The sequence below is a fragment of the Culex pipiens genome, chromosome 1 (assembly GCF_016801865.2).
Source record: "Culex pipiens pallens isolate TS chromosome 1, TS_CPP_V2, whole genome shotgun sequence".
NCBI classification, from domain to species: Eukaryota; Metazoa; Arthropoda; class Insecta; order Diptera; family Culicidae; genus Culex; species Culex pipiens.
This window is the reverse complement of record NC_068937.1, coordinates 50,147,735-50,170,919: the sequence shown is the minus strand read 5'-3', so window position 1 is coordinate 50,170,919 and position 23,185 is coordinate 50,147,735. Positions and strand designations below refer to the sequence as shown.

General features: G+C 36.5%; 2 protein-coding genes across 3 annotated transcripts in view; one reads left to right on the top strand and one right to left on the bottom strand.

The window, feature by feature from the left end:
• LOC120432624 (heparan sulfate glucosamine 3-O-sulfotransferase 6) overlaps positions 1 to 23,185 on the top strand; it is a 158,640-nt gene that overhangs the window by 71,774 nt on the left and 63,681 nt on the right. The window lies entirely within an intron of this gene.
• On the bottom strand, positions 18,095 to 19,123 carry LOC128092679 (uncharacterized). Its single transcript, XM_052707033.1, has one exon. It carries the CDS (start codon positions 19,079 to 19,081, stop codon positions 18,155 to 18,157), a length of 927 nt encoding a protein of 308 aa, XP_052562993.1. The 5' UTR covers positions 19,082 to 19,123; the 3' UTR covers positions 18,095 to 18,154.

Sequence of the window (23,185 nt, the reverse complement as noted above, 5' to 3'; positions counted from 1 at the left end):
AGCGAGTGCTTAACCTGCCAAACATACGAGAATTTGCCCTAGTTCATTTTCAACTTTTCGACGAATTGTCACATTGTGCAAAAAGACTTTCTTGAAATTGGCCACTACAATGTTAGATTATATAGTGAGCAATTCTCCGCGAAATCGGAAATAAAATTAATTTGTATTTTTTGATTTGGTTAATTGTTTATGAGGGACTTTCCTATGAGCAAAGAAGCTACTTTGCAACATTGGTTTGCCCATAGGTCTATACAGAGAAAAATAGTTAAGCATTCAAAAAAACTCGCATTTTAATTGTCTTTCCTTAAAGTCTAATGCCCACTTTCCGTATTTTAGATTTTCGAAATTTTTTGAAAATTTTCTGAAAATCGCGGAGTTATAAAATTTTAAAGAAATAGATTCTCTTCACACATTTTTGGAAAAGTGTTCTAGAAAAAAAACATTTTTTTTCAAAAAGCTAAGAAATATTCCTATAAACTCGTCTAGGTAACAATGAAGATTGGTCTTTTGGTTTCTCAATTACAGCCACTGAAATATATAAACAAAACCTTTACATTTAAAGTTTTAAAGAATCAACCAAACTGCACTCTGTTCTCAAATTCCGATATCTCTGAAACTAATGGTTCGGTTTCAATGTTAAAAAAAATCGTGAAACTTGGTGATCTCTGCTTATAAATATTTTGACAATTTAATTTAGTCCCGCCCGTGTGGATCAATCGGACCGCGCACTGGACTCACAATCCAGAGGTCGCCGGTTCGAATCCCGCGGCGGGCGCTCTAAAATTCTTTGTGTAAATATGGGTATTCGGCGCCGTCGCTCCGTGCCATACTTTCATACACTTAGGAGCCCAGGGCGGCGAAGTCCTTGTAGATAAAAAGGAAGACACTAGTGGTTGGTACTAGCAATGGTGGCCGACAGCTATAAAGTCAACTTCGTTTTTTTTTTTAATTTCAAAATTTAATTTCCAAAAGGTTGTAACATTGCATTTTTGCCCTCTTGATATATTATTTAAATCAGTTTGTATGAATTGTGGACTCGACCTATCGCCCCCAAATTTTAAAAGCCGGAAAAACCCAGAAACCCTTAAATTTGTTGTTGATACCGATTTACCCCTAATGTAAAAATCTAAGTAAATTTGTCGTGCCAAAGAACAAAGTAATGAAGTTTGATTTATCACGATAATATTATTTCTTTGCGGATTTTCGGCAATTTTTCAAGTCGAAAAGGACCCTAATACATTTTTATTTATGTCTATGTGTATTTATTAGAGTGTAACAAAAACAACTTTTTGGCAGGCATTCAGGGGTTTGTTCCAGTGGACATACTGAGCCAAAATCCCAAATATGAGCTTGATTGGACGTAACTGAAGCTGGCGCATTGCAATTGAATTTTAAATGAAATTTAACCCGTAAAAAAGATTTTTCCAAAAAACTCAATTTTTGAATCGCTTTGGCCACTAAAGGTGTTTATTTTCAACATCCTGTAGGCTAGATTCTTGCGCATCTTTTGATATATATAACATTGCAGTTTGGAGCACCCTGTAGCTCGGTACAGACCTTCAAAGTTTGGCAATTTTTCGAAAAATCGACCCCCCCAAAAAGGATATGCGTCGCACCTCGCGACGTCCGAAATGCCATTTGATTTTGCTGGGGCCGTTTTTTCAGTATGCCCACCGGAACAAACCCCTGAATGCCCGCCAAAAAGTCATTTTTGTTACACTCTTTATGCTATAAAACTCAATTTTAGAAAATTTGAAGGAAGTAGTTTATTTAAAAAGCAAAAAAAGACTCCAATTCCGTAGGAAGGTTGAGGTGAAACGGGACGCCAGTTCTAAGACATCTTCTGTTCAACTTAAATCAATTTCTAAACTCGACGGATTGCTTGCTACCTATTCAGCATCTACGGAAATAGAACTTCCGTGGTGTAGGGGCAAGCGTGATTGCCTCTCACCCAGTCGGCCTGGGTTCGATCCCAGACGGTCCCGGTGGCATTTTTCGAGACGAGATTTGTCTGATCACGCCTTCCGTCGGACGGGAAGTAAATGTTGGCCCCGGACTAACCTAAAAAGGCTAGGTCGTTAGCTCAGTCCAGGTGTAGGAGTCGTCTCCCTGGGTCCTGCCTCGGTGGAGTCGCTGGTAGGCAGTTGGACTAACAATTCAAAGGTCGTCAGTTCGAATCCCGGGGTGGATGGAAGCTAAGGTGTAAAAAGAGGTTTGCAATTGTCTCAACAATCAAGCCTTCGGACACTTAGTTTCGAGTAGGAATCTCGCAATCGAGAACGCCAAGGCAATGCTGTAGAGCGAATAATTTGATTTTTTTTTTGGAAATAGAACTTCGTAAGAAACGACATTAGGGTGTAATAACAAAATCGATTTTCCAGCACAGCAATTTTTTGGTTCGTTTTGGGGTCCTAAACAACTCTCCAAATTTTGAGAACGGTTGGTTTAGTCAAGTTTTTCTCTAACTATCCCTTTTCTATAGCAAATTTGTAGTTTTTTTTTCCTTGAACTTTTTCCTACTTGCCTTTAGAATAACCAATTGTGTCATAAGACAAATTTATCCATACATAGCTGAAAGGTTTAATTGCAAAACAAATTGTGAATTGATTATTTACTTAATAAAAACTCAATTGCATTGAATTGGTTAATTCAGTCCTCACTTTGCGCAAAGCGATTCAATTTTCCATATAAATTTGTTTGGGAAAATCAGTTTTTTGAATTCTGATTAGTGATGGCTCAAGATGGTCGATTTTTCAGAAATTGTTTTTTTCCGTTTGCTTTTAGGCCCCTAAACAAAACCCAGAAATTTGGGCGCGATTGGTTGCGTCCACACTTTGCGCATTGCATTTCAATTTTATGTGGGAATAAGCATGGAAAAACCTTCTGTTTTACATTTTGACTTTTATCATTTTTATTTTCCACTAAATTTTTCAAACCAACACAATAGCGATAAATTGAGAAAATTCTCTAAAACTTTCCCGAAGAAAGTATTGCGCTATCTTGCTGCCGTCAAAAGATACAGCGTGCTCAAAACCGGTCTAAAACGTGATTTCTAAACATCCTAACCTAAGATGTTATTACAACAAACATTTTCAACTAACTGACCTAACTTTAGAATGATCAACGAAATGATGGGTGAAATCACCCAAAATTCCTTAAATCTTACAATATATAAATATCCATTCAATCACAAAGCTTTCCGCAACCAACAACAAAAAGGCAACTTTAACTGACGATGCAGATAAAAGTAGCTATGCTTAACCTTGTATTGGCCTTCGAATGACTAGGTAGGTACTGCTGGCTGGCTGGGTCAACATGATTGGATCCGGAGACGCCGTCGCCTCCGCCGGTGGTGGCGTAAAGTTTTTCTTTCACCGGATGCCTCCTCCGCTTTTTCCGCCCGCTGCCATTCCTAGAAGCCGGAGGAAGCAATAATGTTGACAGCGCGCAATTGGAAAGAAGACTCTTCTTAGATGATCAGGACGCGAAAGTGGTTGGGAGGGGGAGGACAAAGTCGTGATTGCATTGTGTGCTTCCTTTCATTATTCCGGGACAGGATTTCGCTGAACAGGACAAGTTTCTTTTTGTCTGCATCAGCTTTCTTCGCTGGACTGGGACCGGGGAGTTTGTTCGCTGTTGTTTTCTGGCTGGACTACATCAGTTAAGTCCAAGTCGAGAAGTTCGAGACTTTGGTTCGCGGGAAGAAGCTTGTTTCAAGACTGCTTTTGTGTTTGCGGTGAGTGGCTTGATTCGGCTAATTTTGTATTCAAATCGGCGAGTGGCGATGGCACGGATATTTTAATTGGAATTCTTTGACTTTGAGCTGAAGCTTTCAATGGTTAACACAACAAAATATGTTTAAAACAATCATTTTACTTAAGGAACTGAAACAATTGGAAACATGAAAATTTGCAAGCAATATTTAGACAAATACAACAGAATTCAATTCAGACAAGCATTGTTTAATTGTTTAATTGTTTAATTGTTTAATTGTTTAATTGTTTAATTGTTTAATTGTTTAATTGTTTAATTGTTTAATTGTTTAATTGTTTAATTGTTTAATTGTTTAATTGTTTAATTGTTTAATTGTTTAATTGTTTAATTGTTTAATTGTTTAATTGTTTAATTGTTTAATTGTTTAATTGTTTAATTGTTTAATTGTTTAATTGTTTAATTGTTTAATTGTTTAATTGTTTAATTGTTTAATTGTTTAATTGTTTAATTGTTTAATTGTTTAATTGTTTAATTGTTTAATTGTTTAATTGTTTAATTGTTTAATTGTTTAATTGTTTAATTGTTTAATTGTTTAATTGTTTAATTGTTTAATTGTTTAATTGTTTAATTGTTTAATTGTTTAATTGTTTAATTGTTTAATTGTTTAATTGTTTAATTGTTTAATTGTTTAATTGTTTAATTGTTTAATTGTTTAATTGTTTAATTGTTTAATTGTTTAATTGTTTAATTGTTTAATTGTTTAATTGTTTAATTGTTTAATTGTTTAATTGTTTAATTTTTTTATTGTTTTATTCTATGTAATATTTTGTCATGCATTTTAAAATGTGCTTCATCATGCAATAAGAAATATTTTTTTAACTTTTCAGATCCTTATTGATTACTTTACCAGTTTCTGTGCAAATACCCTAATTAACATCAATTATCATAAAATTTGTAGAGCTGTATTTCTTTATACCTTAAACCATAAAAAGGCTGTAAAATAACACTCTTTCCCAACCATAAACCTTAAATTGCTCCAAGAGTCCTAAACAAGCAAAAAACGCAATCTCTCTCTCACTAATAAAGAAAAAACAAACTCACTCACATTCGCAGCTCCAAACGAGTTTTCCCGGAAGTTTACTTTTCATCAGCAATGGAGCAAGAAATTATATACAATTAATCCACCCGTCTGGGAGAAGGGGGTGGGGAAAAGCGGGGGTGGCTGGCTGATTCTATCCTTACCGGTGTTTCCGCTCTGTTTCACTCTGGCGACACCATCGCCGTCTTGGGGTTGTCATCGTCGTGTGAAAATGGGCGGAAAATTCAGCACTCCTTTTGCGCTATCTCTCATTCATGCTCCCCTTCGCAGCACTCTACATCTCTTTCAACCCTGTTCTGTTATTTTTTAATTTTAAAATTATTTTTTCTGTGAGTCTTTTTTTTATTGTCTGCAAAAATGACAGCTTTTTGAAAATTTTAAGGATCTAGCCAAATGCAACATCATTTGAAATATTTTTTTCTGGAAATTTGATTTTCTCAATCCATATGCACCAGGGTTAATACCACTCCTGCTCAATGCTCAAGACACCGGAAAAGCACACGCGGCACGTGGCGCACTAATGAAAAGTCACCAACCAACGAAACAAAACCAACCGGCGACGACGACGACGATGGCGATGGCTAACAAGATAAGAAGGAATCACGTTTCGGTGGAGCTTGCCGTTTTTCTGCACCCCGCCACACACGGTTGGGAAAGCTTATGCTGGGTTTTTTTCCGGGAAAAAGCTGAGCTCGGAATAATTGGCGCTTTTCAACGGCTCGAAAACGGGGGATTGTTATTTTTGTATTGTTGGAAATTAATTCTGTGAGATTTAGGAGGCTTATTTTGTTAAACAGAAGGTTTATGAATAATTAAGATGAAAAATATATGACAAAAATCTCATACATTATAAGAGCAATTACACATCAGTTGCCTCACAACTATTTTTCATTTAAAACATCCCAAAAGGGATTTCAATATGTTAAAAAATTACGAACCATTTATCAATGAAAAAATATACGTTAGTGGTCATTAAACGAAAAAAAAATTAATAATGGTCATACAAATTTAGCAAAAAATATGACAACTTCATGAGATGTTATTTCATATTCGATTGTAAACTTTAATAAAATTTTCATAAGGGATTTTTCCCTCGCAGTAAATTAATCTAACAGCTGTAATGTTTTAAGCCCAACTATTAAAAAAAGATGAAAAATTGGGATGTTGTAGAAATCAAAAATGCATTTTTCAGATACACATTCGATTTGAAAATATCAATTATTGACTGATCATTTATAAAAAAAAATGCTAGTCAAAATAAAAACAAAAAACCAAATTTTGTCTATAACTGCTTCCGATTCAGCACATAACCTTTCAATTGGACGAAAAGAACATAAATTGGTGTTATGTGCTCTGAGAAACCTCTTATCGCAAAATTGAGCACATTTTTACCACACACGAAAATCACGCGATCTCTTGGACAAATTATTCCTCAAAATTTGGCGATTGAAGATTATCATCTTTAATCGATATGGCATCAAAAATCGATCGCTGATGTTTTTTGAAGAATTTTCTGAAGAGTTTTTCTTGAAGAAAAATTTCGATTACGAAGATTGATGTGCCGTCAGATTCAAAGGCAAATCCTATACCTTCATCCAGTAAAAAAACGAAAAAATACACTTAAAAGCTTAAGCCTATAACTTGCCTACGGTGCCACTATTGCTTGTGAGTTTTCTTCCTTTTTTTGCGATTGCCAGCAGGAGCATATTTTCTCAAAAAACGTAATTAAAAACGCGAGAGGGGATTGGGAACCGACCACGTATTCCGTCCCGTTAAACTGCGTTGGCAAATTTAATTTTGCGACTGCTTTTGTGGCTACGTTCTGTTGCGGGAGGATGATTGTGAATGTGTAGAATCCGAAGGGAACATGGTTCTCCTCTCTCGCGCACGAAAGATCGGTAAAAGGAATCTAAAAAAATCATTATCTTGATTATTCGGCGGAACATCTTTTTACTACTACACTTACAATTGTAACGTTACACGTCGAAAAATTACCTGTCACTTTTTGTAGATGGACAATGTTTGTAAACAAAGCGAAATAAATAATTTTAAGTGGTGCTGACAAGAAATTTACAAAAAATCATCAACAGATTGATTTTCTTGGAGAAGTTCGGGAGCGATTTTCCTTTTGCGTGATTTGCCTCCTCTCTCTTTCGCGGGTGAAGAAAACTCGCAAGCGAAAATGATTTATTTGCGATTATTCCATCCCTGCTTGATACTGAAAATTTCGTGACAAAAACAGGGCAGTTGAAGTTGGACGATATAATTTTGGGCATGATCGATTGCTAGTCTCTTGAAAATAATTTTCGAAATTTTGTTTGACTATATTTTCGATTTTAACTAAAAATCTTCTTTTTCAAAAATGCATATCTCCGCAACCTAGAAAATACACACACCGCCTTTAAAGAAAATGACAACACTCTACACGGATTTTTCGTGTTGATCAGATTTGGCCATTTGAGGTTAAGTTCACCCTTTTTGTAGTCGTCTAAATAGTTTTTAAATAACTCAATTAATTTGATACTGAGTCAAAAAGTATAAATGAAGGTGAGTCTAGGAGTTCAAATTAAAAAGTAAATTAAAAAGAAGGCAAAAAGGGATTCATCCGCGTACCTTTTTTCTGAAAAGTCCGCCCATAACCTATAACTGTGTCGAAGACTTCGAATCGATCAAAAAAATCCCTTCTCACGACACAGATTTTCGATCATTTACATGAAAAAACATGATACATAATGGCTACTTTTGACAAAAGGATGGATTGACATGCACAAATTTTCATCCAAATCTCGAAACATAAGCATAAGCATAAGCATAGGTGCCCACCCGAAGTTGCTACTCCGTTATTGACCAGGACCTCCAGAAGTTACATCCACGAGCCGTGGAAGATGAGTGGGAGCTATCTTTCGCAACTTCTCAAAGGCCCCTATCATGCTGATCAATACCGGCGCCGGCCACGACCAGTGGTAGGGTCACGGGGAAGTGGATGGGAATGTTAATCCGATACTTGAGTGATAGAGACCGTCTAATCGACTGCATCTCCGACAAAGTATCACATTAGTTTTGAGGGGGTTAGTAGATGGGTATGAGGTCAGGATTTATCGGTTGAAAATTTTAAATCTTAGGCAGCCGGCTGCGGAAAGATAGATACTTGATTATGTATTTAAAATGGTATTTTTATAGAACGCGTGCCAGCCGAGCAGTAGTGCTATGGGCTGGACTTATCAGAATATTCTTACTGCTTTTACAATTTAGATAATGCGAGCAAATTTCAAAAATAGTAAATAAATGACGCTTTACTCTTCATAAAATCGATAGTTTGATGAGTTAATACTAAAACTGCCAGTTGGAATAAATTTTTACGATCATTTACGACGAAAATTATCGCTAAAAAACAGGACTGTGCGTCCCCAGAAGCACTGCACTGCCGCTTGAAGCTAGTCCGTCCCATATGTAATTTCGTCAATTTTGAGGTAATGATGCAGTTTGGCTCGAAATCATGTAAACTAACAGAAAAACCAATAAAATTTAGTACTTTGTTCTAGAAAACCGTAGAAAATCCACTGTTTCGTGAAATTCTAACACGTAGCCTTATGGGCGGGACAACATTGACATGCGTTTTTCTCGGCTTGCTGTTTTTACATATGGGACGGACTCGATTAGAGCGGCAGTGCACTTATGATGGCATTATTCAATTATTATGACCAATCACCCCATGCACACAAACAGCGACACAAAAGAGACGAAAATTATCACGAAAAAACAAGCACTCAAAACTACAGAACCACTCTCATAATTAACATAAATCTCTATTAAAATTTGTTCACAGCAAGATTTTTTTTTCAAAAACATAAGAATATGTATTAATAAATCCTTAAATTATCTTATTCTAAGAAAACACAGACAATGTTATCCAACAGATAATGGTGAATCCTGGTTTTTATGTGTGACAACAACAGTAAAGTACGATGGACTGCCCACCATTGAAAAAACGGCTAATATCCACTTTTGGCAAAAACGAGATATTAGCACCAGGTGGTAGAGGATGTTCCAACGCATCTTCTGGAACTTGAATTTTACTGAAATAGTGCTTAGACTTGGCTGCCGATGCGAAAAACCAAACGGCTAATATGCCACTCTTATGGGAAATTGCCTTGACGGAGATTTTGTCACAAACACTAAAACGCGTTTTTCTCGGAATACTTGATTTGGCATAATAGCCGAATTTTCAATTATGGGCAGTGGAGGAGGTAGTACCCTTGCCCTTTCTGCTGGTGTCACTACCACGTGTCCCAACTTGGTCGGGGGCACGTGTACAGTACACACCACCACCATCATTGAGGTGACCCGGTGGGTGGCAATAAACTTTACGGTACGTTTTCCAACAAATGTGGGCACATTTTCAAAATGGTACACTCATTTTGTGCTGTAAATAAAGTGTGTGAGGGTGATTGTGTGAGTGTTTCACCTTTCTTCCACGTGTGGCACACTTTCTGTGGTTACTTGTTAGTAAGTAATGTTGCGGCTTTTTCCAAGTTAAGCCTCTCTGGGGTTAGTTATTTACAGTAGGCTGCCTTTGCAACGACACTGATGTCGTACGTTGGTTTTAAAGTGTGTTATTTGTTGAAGTTGAATAAATTAAAACCACTTTATTTTATTTAACAGAATGTTCTGAAAAAAACAACAAATTTGCTGAAAGTTATGCTTAAGTTCAATAAAGAAATCAAATCAATTATTTAAAAAAAAAAAAGATTGTTAATTATTTTAAAGTCAACTATAAGTAAGATAATCGTTTTCAAATAACAGAATATGTCAAAATCCATCAATATAAACCCTTTCACATTTGATCATTGGAATTAAATAGGCTGTTGAACTCAAGTAAAGAATAAAAGCATTTTGACTTCTGCCTTTTCAATTTAGTAATTTTTTTTTCAAATGGACCATATTTTCACTCTTTTCCTTAAATTTGGCTTTCTTCATATTTTTCACTGCAAAGTCAGAAAAAGCTAACAAAAAAACCTCGTTTGAAGTGTACTCCAGCATCCGGTACCGTTCCGACGGAAAAAGGGTTTGTTATTTTTGACAGACAAAAGCTTCCACAGAAAAAGAAGAAGAACCATTTCCGCTCCGTCTGGCGAAGAATAACAAGAAGTAACGGGGACTCCTTTCTTATCGTTCCCCCCTTTGTTGTTACTCAAGATGGGGAGGAAAGGGAGTGGGGGGAACAAAACAAGACAAAATGGGAAAGAAAAGGAGCAACCTCAACAGGAAAATCTACTTTTGGGACCGTTTCAGTAGTTGTGTTGGAACGTTTATTTTTTTCGGGACAAGTTTTGTGGAAGTTTTCTTCACGCGTGTGTTGCTTTCCACTTCTTGAAGAAGTAGGGTGGAAATTTATCCACTCGTGTGAGTGATATCGGATGCTGGGTGTAGTGATTTGGGTTTTCTTGCTTCCACTCGGAATGAGTGAACATTATGAGGGAAAAGAGTTAGAGCAGTTTGGGGCTTTTGAAATTTGCTGTAGCAAGTTGGAAGAATTGGAGATGCATGGAGTTTGAAAGCATTTGAGTGATTTATTAAAAGTTAATGAAAAATAAAAACTAAGATAACTAAGAATCAAACATAATTTGCTCTATTTCTTTAAAACCAATAATTTCTAAACTATTCCATTTATCTAAATTGATAAAGCCTTTTAGTAGCATCGTAATTTTCACATCAATTCGTTCGCATTACCTTGGCGTTCTCTATTGTAAGGTTCTTAAACGGTGAGACATTCCAAATCTCGTTTTTCACCTATAAGCTCCCATCCACCCCGTGATTCGAACTGATGACCTATGGATTGGGAGTACAAATGCCGACCAGTGACACTAACGAGACAGGTTAGGAACAGAGTTTGTGGTTGCTAAATTAATCGAGTGAATCAACTGGACACATTCAACATTTGGCCCAGAATACTAACTTAATCCACCTATGTGGTTGGTGCCTTCCTCACTCTTTTCCAACAATGGGTGATATGTGATATGATGGGTTTGGACACAAATTTCGTCTAATTTCGTTATGTTCCGGAATACAAAAAAAAAAACACACATATCACTCAAGGACTCATAAGTGGCATCACAAGTGGTCATAGCTTGAGACAGGGTTGTCAGATCTTCAATGTTTTAGACTCGTTGAAAAGGTCTTTCGATTATCTTACCAACGATGGGTCGGAAAATGGATCCGGACATTGTTTACATACATTTAAGTGAGATCCGGCTACAAAAAAGTACATAAATATCACTTAAGTGGTTATAACTCGAGACAGGGTTGCCAGATTACCAATGTTTTGGACTCGTTGGGAAGGTCTTTCAATTACCTAACTAACGATGTATAGCATGATGATGTTTGGTTCAGTTTACTGCCATTTATTCAACTTCCGAAAATATGCGAAAACACATTTTTTTTATACATAACTTTTGAACTACTTATCGAAACTTTAAACAATTCAATAGCATCGTATAGGACCCTAAACCAAGTCGAATGCAACTGGTTTGGTCAAAATCGGTTCACCAGTGCTGAGAAAACTGAGTGACATTAGTGGTCACATACACACATACATTTGTTCAGTTTTCGATTCTGAATCGATATGTATATTTCAAGGTGGGTTTTCGAGGTTTAAATAAAAAGTTCAATTTTAGAGCAGGATTATAGCCTTATTTCAATGAGGAAGGCAAAAACATTTTTCGCAAAATCATAGCGCGGCGGCAAAGTTTTTGATCGTACCTTCTGTATGATTCAAAAGTAGCGGAGTCCCCGAAACACATCAAAATTTTTAAAAATTAATGAGTCTATTTAAATGTCTGTTTAATCCACGTGGGCACTTTTTTGAAATCTCAGAACCCCCCCCCCCCTCCCCCCCCTTTCGTGGACAATTTCCATACAAAACGATTTTTTTTGTATGGAGCGTGGACAATCGCTGACCCCCCTACCCTAAGTTGTCTACGTGGTTTATGGATGGTCCCATATTGCTGCCAAAATTGTATGGAGCTTGTACGGGTCCCGCCCGTGTGGATCAATCGGACCGCGCACTGGTCTCACAATCCAGAGGTTGCTGGTTCGAATCCCGCGGCGGGCGCTCTATAAATTCTAAATGTATATATGGGCAGGCACCGTCGCTCCGTACCGTACTCAAACACTTAGGAGCCCAGTGTGGCGAAGTTCTTGTAGTTAAAAGGAAGACACTAGTGGTTGGTACTAGCAATGGTGGCCGACAGCTATAAAGTCAACTTCGTTATTTGGAGAGATGATCGGAATCTCGGTAAAATGTCAAAAGACCGTTCTCTGAGCGATTTTTTTTCAGAGGGAAGTGATTGTGTGAGTTACTTTGCGTAGGACTCATTCGATTGTATGTGAAACGAACGAAAGTACATAGAATGTAAAAATCAGATTGTCGTGGCAAAGACGATTGTAGTGTTCTGTCTCTTATAACAAACAAAGTCTGAATTTCGTAAGCACTGTTCAGTACTCTAAAAACTGTCCCTGACTGTAGTCCTGATTTGCCCCAGTTGACGGTGTGCAAGCTTCACCATAGTGTTCAAAGCTTAAGAAGCCATGGCTATCAGTTCTACAATATTTTGTCCACGTTTTATGTAAATATCTTTCAGTTTTTACCAAAAATCATTCAAAGGCAGCTTAAATCTATTAGAATGCATCAATACCAATGCATATTTGATGAGCACTCCCTTTGGAAAACTGCATTTTCCCTCCTCCACACTCCCAGCACTAGTGCACACTAATATCATTACAGGCAAAAGCTCCCACTCGTCAGCGACCGGCAAGCAGAGACGCATCGAGCTCTACAGGCTCAATAAAAACTCCTTACCTGCTCTGTATGGTAGAACAGAGCTAAGCTCTGTATGCAGCGAACAGAGCCAGCTCTGTATGGGGAAAAATAATATTGATTTGCATATATCTCAAAAACGATAAGTTTTAGAAAGTTGACATGTTCTAGAAAGTTGCTGGTACCAAAAGGTTCTATATTATTGTCTCAGACGTCATTACAATTTGGTTGATTTTAGTTGTGCAAAACAAGAAAAAACTATTTATTTTCTAAGATACAAGGTATAGAATATTTTTGTTTTCGACAAAGTTGCTCAACTACCAAAAATGAACAACTCTCTCGAAGACACCAAAGCTCTATCTTCAATAGATACCGAAATAAAAAATAAAAACTATTTTTATAATAAATACTGCTTGCGACAAACACAAAGCGACCGCATCGTAGGCACAGGTAATATGAGGCATGTTTGGTAGAGATCGTCTGAAGTGAAAACTAGTATAGCAGAGTGTTCATAGAGAGTTTTTATGTTAAATGCTCTCGTCTGGATGGTTGAAAGAAATTTCAGATAAAATTATACAAATTTATAAAATTATATTCTTTTTATTGTACTGGTAAGTAATTAAGATTAGAAACAACAAAATTATTGCACAGCTATTTTTATGTTTGTCTTGACAAAACAAATGTTTAACAAAATTACAAGTTTTGTACAACAAATTAAGATAAAAAACAATTTCAAATACGCAAGTTAAAAAATAAAAACTAAATCTTCTAACAATTATTTTAATTTTATAAAAAGAAAATCAGTTAACATAAGTTTAACCTTATAAAGATTTCAGGAAACTTTTCTTTTTTATTTAATTCAACAGAAAAAACTATATTTTTCAAGCAAGATAACCATAAGAAAGTTTTATGCTCTAAATAATCTCTTTGATATTTTTTTACATTTTGTCACCTTTTTTTAAATAAAATAAGAAAATGAAATTAAATAGCAAAAACCATTTTTTCTTTATTTCTCAAGCCAGGAAATCAGTGAAGAGTTTCAAGCTCTAAATGCTCTCTATGGAAATTTGCCATTTTATTACCTGTATTCTAAATATTTTTTATTTTTCAAACAAAGGAAAGCAGTGAAGAGTTTTTAGCACTAAATGCTCTCTATGGAAATTTAGTAAAAACATAATCGACAATAAAATATATTATCGATTATTTTGTCCAACTTAAATTTAATTACATTATTCAACTCAATTGATGTTAATAAAATCTTGTAGTGAGAAAAAAAATAGCAAAATTTCTATAAAGAGCATTTAGAACAAAAAACTCTTCACTGATTTCCTGAAAAAAATAGAATACATGTAATAAAATGGCAAATTTCCATAGAGAGCATTTAGAGCAGGCCTGCCCAACCTTTTTGGCTCAATTTTCACATTTTTGATCGTCAAAATTACAATTGTTATTTTTTCATGGTTTCTTAGATGGAATCGGTTCTTAGATGACCAGTGAACATAACTTTGATAAAAGTTTGAAAAAATATTTTTGCAGGTCGTTTTTATGTAAGTTTTAAATGAAAAATTGGTCCGGCCCGCGGGCCGGATTGATTTTTGACGTAAAATGTAGATAGAAACGACTTGTATAAATATTTTTTCAAACTTTTGGAAAAGTTATGTTCACTGGTCATCTGAGAACCGATTCCATCAAAGAAACCATGAAAAAAATAACAATTGTAATTTTGACGATCAAAAATGTGAAAATTGAGCCGAAAAGGTTGGGCAGGCCTGATTTAGAGCTAAAAACTCTTCACTGCTTTCCTTTGTTTGAAAAATAAAACAATATTTAGAATACAGGTAATAAAATGACAAATGTCCATAGAGAGCATTAGAGCTAAAAACTCTTCACTGCTTTCCTTTATTTGAAAAATAAAAAAATATTTAGAATACAGGTAATAAAATGGCAAATTTCCATAGAGAGAGCATTTAGAGCTAAAAACTATTCACTGCTTTCCTTTATTTGAAAAATAAAAAAAAATATTTAGCTTTCCTTTGTTTGAAAAATAAAAAAATATTTAGAATACAGGTAATAAAATGGCAAATTTCCATAGAGAGCATTAGAGCTAAAAACTCTTCACTGCTTTCCTTTATTTGAAAAATAAAAAAATATTTAGAATACAGGTAATAAAATGGCAAATTTCCATAGATAGAGCATTTAGAGCTAAAAACTATTCACTGCTTTCCTTTATTTGAAAAATAAAAAAAATATTTAGCTTTCCTTTGTTTGAAAAATAAAAAAATATTTAGAATACAGGTAATAAAATGGCAAATTTACATAGAGAGCATTAGAGCTAAAAACTCTTCACTGCTTTCCTTTATTTGAAAAATAAAAAAATATTTAGAATACAGGTAATAAAATGGCAAATTTCCATAGAGAGAGCATTTAGAGCTAAAATCTCTTCACTGCTTTCCTTTGTTTGAAAAATAAAAAATATTTTGAATACAGGTAATAAAATGGCAAATTTCCATAGAGAGCATTTAGAGCTTGAAACTCTTCACTGATTTCCTGGCTTGAGAAATAAAGAAAAAATGGTTTTTGCTATTTAATTTCATTTTCTTATTTTATTTAAAAAAGGTGACAAAATGTAAAAAAATATCATAGAGATTATTTAGAGCATAAAACTTTCTTATGGTTATCTTGCTTGAAAAATATAGTTTTTTTCTGTTGAATTAAATAAAAAAGAAAAGTTTCCTGAAATCTTTATAAGGTTAAACTTATGTTAACTGATTTTCTTTTTATAAAATTAAAATAATTGTTAGAGGATTTAGTTTTTATTTTTTTAACTTGCGTATTTGAAATTGTTTTTTTATCTTAATTTGTTGTACAAAACTTGTAATTTTGTTAAACATTTGTTTTGTCAAGACAAACATAAAAATAGCTGTGCAATAATTTTGTTGTTTCTAATCTTAATTACTTACCAGTACAATAAAAAGAATATAATTTTATAAATTTGTATAATTTTATCTGAAATTTCTTTCAACCATCCAGACGAGAGCATTTAACATAAAAACTCTCTATGAACACTCTGCTATACTAGTTTTCACTTCAGACGATTTCTACCAAACATGCCTTATATTACCTGTGACTACGACGCTGTCGCTTTGTGTTTGTCGCAAGCAGTATTTATTATAAAAATAGTTTTTATTTTTTTATTTCGGTATCTATTGAAGATAGAGCTTTGGTGTCTTCGAGAGAGTTGTTCATTTTTGGTAGTTGAGCAACTTTGTCGAAAACAAAAATATTCTATACCTTGTATCTTAGAAAATAAATAGTTTTTTCTTGTTTTACACAACTAAAATCAACCAAATTGTAATGACGTCTGAGACAATAATATAGAACCTTTTGGTACCAGCAACTTTCTAGAACATGTCAACTTTCTAAAACTTATCGTTTTTGAGATATACGCAAATCAATATTATTTTTCCCCATACAGAGCTGGCTCTGTTCGCTGCATACAGAGCTTAGCTCTGTTCTACCATACAGAGCAGGTAAGGAGTTTTTATTGAGCCTGTAGAGCTCGATGCGTCTCTGCCGGCAAGTTCCGTGACCGAGCGCCATCAAAAGTGAGTGCTTTTTCGGCGAAACCCTGTGAAACGAAATCTCATATTTCCAACCACCCATGAAGGCGGAATATGTGTGCCGGCACACACATTTCACCACATGCTGGCTGGCGCGCTCGTCCTTGCTGATCAATCATTCGATATTGGTTGGCAGAGAAAAAAAGAGAAATGACGAAGTGCGTGTCGTTTCGGTCTATTAAATTATGGGATAAATATTTGTTTAGGAAATGAATGTGCCAACGCGTTTGACATCTCATTTTTCATGAGCGGCTGGGATTTTCGATTGGTTTTTTTTTGTGATGACAGTTATTAATCAATCTTTATGAAATATTTATTAGATTTAAGCTCACGTTTTGATTGGCAATTTTTCAGATTTTTTTTTCATTTTGACAGTGCACATAGGGGAAATATACCCATTTTTAGCCTAATAAGCGGTCTTGTTTGAATGATGCTGGATAATCTGGAGTGTTCCATGAAATATACTATAACCAAGTACACCAACCAGTAGAGCAACTTTTTTGTGAACCTTTCTGTTTAATTTAACTTTTACTTAAAGTTATTCTATTCCATTTTTAGAAGCATTTAAACAAAATCTAATCTGACGAGAATGCACTGGGCCCCGCCCATTTTTCTATTTTCGGCTGAGTTCTTTTTTCTTCCAGCGCTCTTTTGTGTCTTATAGAGAATGTTTCCTGGCATCACTGGCTCGCTCCAACAGGCGCTGCTGGTGGTGTTAGTGACCAGCCCCATTGTTCTTTATTTGCCTTCACCTCTCGCTCGGTTTTCTTCAGCCTTCGATTGGAATAGGTACAAACGTCAAGTGACTTGGCGGGTTTGTTTTTTCGAGAGCGCTTGCTAAATAATTACATGTTTCGGGATAATTTTTCAAGTTAGTGGCTAAGCCACGTTCAAATGAACATGTTGCCGGTAGTTGGAAGTAATTTCATATCTTAAGCGCTATGAAAACATAAGCGCAAGTGAAAAGAAATTGATGGCGACTTTCGTTAAGCGGTTAAGCTCTCATCTTGCATGTGGATGTGTTTGCAATCAAAATGCTGAGAAATGGTCTCGCAAAATAGAAATTATAATCAAAAGGGCATTTGATTTGATCTTTTTGGCCAGTAAACGGCATGAATTTGCGTGCTTACTCGAGGCGATGCTGTTGCTGGTAAGTTTATGGCCTGAATAGTATTTTCGGAGCTTGAATCGAACATCAAACTCTCCAAATAGCGAAGATAGGAGTTAGATAGGATTAGAAAGGGTATATTTCCCCTATATGCAACAAATACACAAACAAATTGTAAAGAGTGCAACGACGAGCATGGTTAAGTTATGTCTCATGACTACCATCAAGTCTTTTTGACTCAGAGGTAAAGAGATAAGCTGTCGTACAAAGAGCACCGTTTCGAATTTCGGTGCAAAGAGCTTTTCTTAGACATATTCTTAATGTAAATTTGGCTTCTGTCAAATTTGTCAAAGAAAATGGCGGCTTTCATATGAGTGACATTGACGAAACAATTTTAGCACCTTTTAAAAATTCATCCTTACATGATCCAGCATGCCACCACCGAAATTCCCCCCTAAAAAATCTGGGTTGAGCAGAAAATATCTTCCACCCAACAAAAAATCCCATTCTGTCACGATAGCCGCCATGCCCAACCCCAAAGATTACAAATTTCATCGCTTTTCGGACCACATGCGGAGACCACACGCTTGTTGAGGGAGACGCCGCCGCACAGGTTACTGTCCGCGTTCCATTCCGGAGGACATTCCATTAGTGGCACTAGGTACTGGGCCACGGCAGGTCGTCGGTGTGGTATCATCTTGTGACATCGTTGAATTTTGACAATGAATAGAAAAAAAGATATTTTGCATAATTTATTAAATTCCCTAGAGTTATGTTTCAAAAAACATGTTCGCTGATCAAGTCATGCTTCTCGTAGATCCAATATAGGTCACAATCTCCAGCGGACGTCCCGATTCTTCATCGCCAACATTTACCACGTCAAATTTCGGATACTTCTTCCCAATAGGACTGCCCGCTGCGACAGCACTCTCCTCCTTGTCCTTTTCCGGCACCAACTGGCCCACGACCTGGCGGCTCATCCGCTGCATGACTTCGTACTTGACGTTGAACTCGTGCATAAACTCCACGTTCATCAGCCCGTCGATCGCCTTGGTCAGTCCCGACTCGGTCAGGTTGCGAATCTTCTGGTCGATACGCACGCCCACAATCGCTGCCATGATATCCTCCTCACGCACCGATGTGTCCATTCCGGGCTCGGACATCCGGGAGACATCCGCCTCGGACACCCGGGACGTGTGCGAAAGACCAAGTCGCTCGCGAACCTGCTTCAACTCGTGTTCCGCTCGACGGTCGAACGCCTCCAGCAGGGTCATCCCTTCCATAACGGGAACCTTCCCATTGACGGCGTCGTCCAGATATCCGGGAAAGTACGAATCCTCCAACAGTTCACCCTCGTCCAGCGGAATCGACATGCCGGAAACCGCCGAAAGTCGCGAGCTCTCCAGTGCCGCAACCGGTGCGTCCCAATCGATGGCACCTTCCTGAAGAACCGCCTCCAGGTCTACGCTATCCTCCGCCGGAACCCGATACCGGTACCCGCTGGGCATCGCACTCTCCAGAATGTCCCCGTAGTCATCGTCCTGGTAGTCGTCCACGAACGACTCGAACTGGACATCACCGTAGTCGGCCTCCAGGATGGACTGGTCAACGCCGCTGATGTGGCGCCGATCGGCCTCCCGGGCCGAGTGCAGCAGCTCCCGGTAGACCTGGGGTGGCGTGTAGAGCGGCTGCTCATTGAGGATCTGCTCCGACGGGACCGACATCGTGACGAGATTGACGTTCGAGTTAACAAGTCAAGGACTGCTTTGCGTTTGAAAAAAATCTTTGTTTTCTTTCGAGCAAAACTTGCAACAAAATAGCACAACGGCAACGCCGTTGGCACCAGGCACGTTGCAAAAAAGAATGTCCTCGTGCTGCAACAGTGTATGCAAAAAAGGCCAGGGCTCCCCGGCTGCTGTGCGGTATGGCCTTCAGGGCACGCCACGACCTTTCGTACCCGGTGACGCATGGGAACACCTGGGCTCGGTGTGGTCTGATGCTGTCCTGTCTGCCTGCAGGTCGTCGTCGTTCCAAGAAGAGGCATGTTTTGCTGCATAAGGTTGCATAAACGAATTTGCACCTTTTATGAGGTGGGCGTTGCGCATCGCGTACCTGTGTGTGTGTTTGTGTGAAGCGTGTATGTGTACCTCACAGTTTTTCCATGACTGGAGAAAACTCTGCGTTCCATACGGGGTGTATTAACCCTCTAGAGAACGTATATTTATTTAAAAAAAAAATAGTTCTAAACAATTTATTTGAAATTTAAAATTGTTCAATAATTCCAACAACTCAAATTTTAATGAATTAATGGAAGGATATTCCAGAACTAAACATTAACTCGAGCACTTGAGGGTTCAAACCGTGAAGAGGCATTGGAACGTGTGTCCTGGCCTGTTCATATACAATATCGATTTCGTGGATCAACGCGCGCGCGGCCATGAAATTTGATGCGGTGGGAAGTCGGTCGGGATCGGATGACTGCGAACCGGTTGCAGCTGCTGCTGGCTTTTGATGGAATGTCAAGGGTCCACAGGGGGAAAAGTTCCCACTCGTTGAATTGGCCTCCTGTAGGGTACTCGTGGTTAGAAAAAAATCCATACAAAATTATCAAAAAATCACTTTTTGTAGGGAAATCCTCTTTCCTTTGAAATGCTTACAATATAATGTTGTCTAAATCAAAGGTCTTGTTTTTCAGTTTAAAAATCAGAAATCACTCACTCATCACTGAACGAATCTTTGCCGACTGGAGCGCGCAACCATTCGCGAGCGAACACGACACGCTGCATCTTGCTCAATCGCTTCGCTCAGCGAAACAAATACTTCGTGAATTACTTTTCCTGCTCCGTCCGTCAACCCGAGTCACACACGAATATGCTTTAAGACGAGAGAGCCTTTAAAAAAAATACTAGCGCGGCGCTAGTGGTGAAAATTGCTACCAAATGTGTCATTGATATTGTGTTAACAACAAAATTGCTAAATATTATTGATATAATTGATTTAAAGTAATTTCTTAATTGATCAAAGCAAGACCAATCACAAACTATGTTCAGTCAGCTTTGAGTGACTCAACGAAATCGGTCTCTATGAACCATTCGCTGTACTAACCGATTGGAGTGAGAAGGAGAGCAAAGAGAGAGTGTTCACTAGCGATTGGTGTGGATGTGACAAATGGTAGGAATACATCCGAGCAGTTTTTCGTCGCGCTAGATTTGTGATCGCGAGTGACTGAGTCTTTTTGGAGCAATCAGGACCCTTGGTCTAAATTACCCAAACACGCCTTATGCTAATATTTTCAATTTTCGTTGCAAAATTTCTACAATTGATTGTAAACTATTCAAAACACATTTAACAACGATTATTTTCAAGATGTAAATCAAAAAGGCAACACTAAGGCTTTTTAAAAAAATTTTACTGGCCACAGATTGGAAATCTAAAATTATGTTTTAAAAGTTCCAATAAACACAATTTTATTTTATTTTTTCTCTTTTCGCGTATATTGTTTTAAACCGCCATTAGTCGTGGGTATATAAAAACAATCAAAAAGCTATAAAATATTTTTTAGTTATTTGACCATCTAAAAAAAATTCGTGAATAGAATGAACATCTCGGGAAAGACATAATTTCATGAATTCATAAAACATCACCATTTGCATCAAAATTTACTTTTATCTCATAACAACTCTTTTTTGCATGAATGGCATTTTTCAAAAGGGGACAAAAAAACTGTAATTACAAGCCAGAATTTCAATATTTTAATTAAAAAGTTGTTGTAAATGCATTATATACCAGTACCAGCTAATTGAGCTCCAAATTTAGTAAAAAATTTGAAGTCTTTTGAAAATATTTTTTTGCTCTCTGATTTTTCGGGCCAATTTTGAAGGAAGGAAATTTTAGCAACAGCTTCAAAAACATTAAAATAATGACAAACAAAATATTTTAATGTTTTTTCTCCCCTTTTTTTAAACTTCTGTCAACAATATTTAAGGGACAAAAAACTTCAGAATAGTTGTTGCAAATGGAAAGTGACAACTTTTGGTTTGGTTTAGAATGAGAGTGGTTCACGATTATGGTGATTTTAAAAATCTTGCTTTTCAGGAAAATTTTTGGGATTTCTTCTAGAAAATTGTTAGTATCTATCCAATTTCCCGTCCCGGGAATTCCCGGGATTTCCCGAAAAAAATATTTCCCGTTTCCCGGGAAGTTTGTGAATTTCCCGGGAATTCCCGGAATTCAATTCCTCGGAATTCCCGTTAAATTGGTTGAAAATTTTCCATTTTCCGGGAATTTTGTATCCCAGGGAAATTGGACGCTCTAGTTGTAAGACTTGCCAGTCCAAGCAACTTTGTCGAAGACACCAACGTTTTATCTAGCAAAATCCTATTTTGAATGTAGCAATTCAGAGTTTAGTTTAAGAGAAAAGTGATGTTTGGGGCACTTTTAGAACTCTAAAAAACAAACATTAAATTGAATTAAAACTTAAATATCTCAAAAAGGCCAAATTTCAAGCATTAGTAAAATACATAAACAAAAAAAATAACCGAAAAACAATATTTTGACACTTCGGCACAGTTCGGGGGCAGATTCAGATTCAGCGGGCGAAATTACATGGAAAAACTTATAGTAGAACAATTTTCGAATTTCTTTAGGGTGGTCCCATACATTTTTCCCGTGAAAAAATAGACAATTTCAAATGAAGATATCCCGAGTTTAAAGAAAAACAAGCCTGAGATTTCTTCAGCGTTTGAAGCACACAGTTAAATAAATCATGGTTATATATCATCTGGGAAGGGGTACATCTTTTATGTCAGGAAAAATGTGTTATTTAACCTCTGAAAATGTGTAGCTTTACCACTTTTTTGGTGTATTGTCTCTTTTTCAGTCTAAATATAGGTAAAATTACATCATAAAAGAGATAATATTCAACCTTTCTAACCATTCTAACCTCAACACAGTAAAAAATTGTGTAAATTTGGAAGGTGTAATGTTGGAAGGTTGAATATTGCCTCTTTTATGATGTAATTTTACCTCAATTTAGACTGAAAAAGCGACATTACAACAGAAAAGTGGTAAAATTACACATTTTCAGAGGTAAAATTACACATTTTTTCTGACATAAAAGATGTACCCCTTTCAAGATGTAAAATTCCCATGTGCAAAATTACACCTTCCAAATTTACAAAAAAATTTACTGTGTACTAGATCTTTCCTTTCGAATGCAACCTGGCGCTTAATTTTTTTTATTTATTTAAATTTTAAATTTTCATTTATTTAAGTAAAAAATGGCTTGTCAACAAATGCAAATGTTTGTTTTTAGATCTCTAAATGTGCCCTAAACGTAAAAAGCGTTCATCGCGAGATAAAATTTTGATGTCTTCGGCAGATTGCTTGGATTGGCAAGTCTAACAATTTTCTAGAATTCCATTAAAAAATCCAAAAATATTCCCGAAAAGTTAGATTTTCAAAATCACTATAATCGTAAACCACCCTAATTTTGAATCAAACCAAAAGTTGTTAATTTCTATTTATAACAACTCCTCTGAAGATACCAAAGCACCAAAACGTCACCATTTTTCGGAAAGTCCATTTTCCACTTAATTTTGTGATCTGGACCACTGTGCAATGTCTTTGGACAATTGAACAAAATTTTGACTATCCGAAGGTCTTCAAAAGATCTAGAAATAATAGAAGTTATTATTTTGTTTTTTTTTAATATGTTTGTTGTTCTAACATCAAATTTGCAAATCAGGAAAAAAAACAGTGGTGGATAGTCTGTTACTTCAGTGCCATCTTGGATTTCAAATTCCCGGATCACTTTGGAGCATTGTTGC

Bases quoted from the DNA above. Each gene is read 5' to 3' on its own strand.
- LOC128092679 (XM_052707033.1), bottom strand. From the start codon at position 19,081: ATGTCGGTCCCGTCGGAGCAGATCCTCAATGAGCAGCCGCTCTACACG.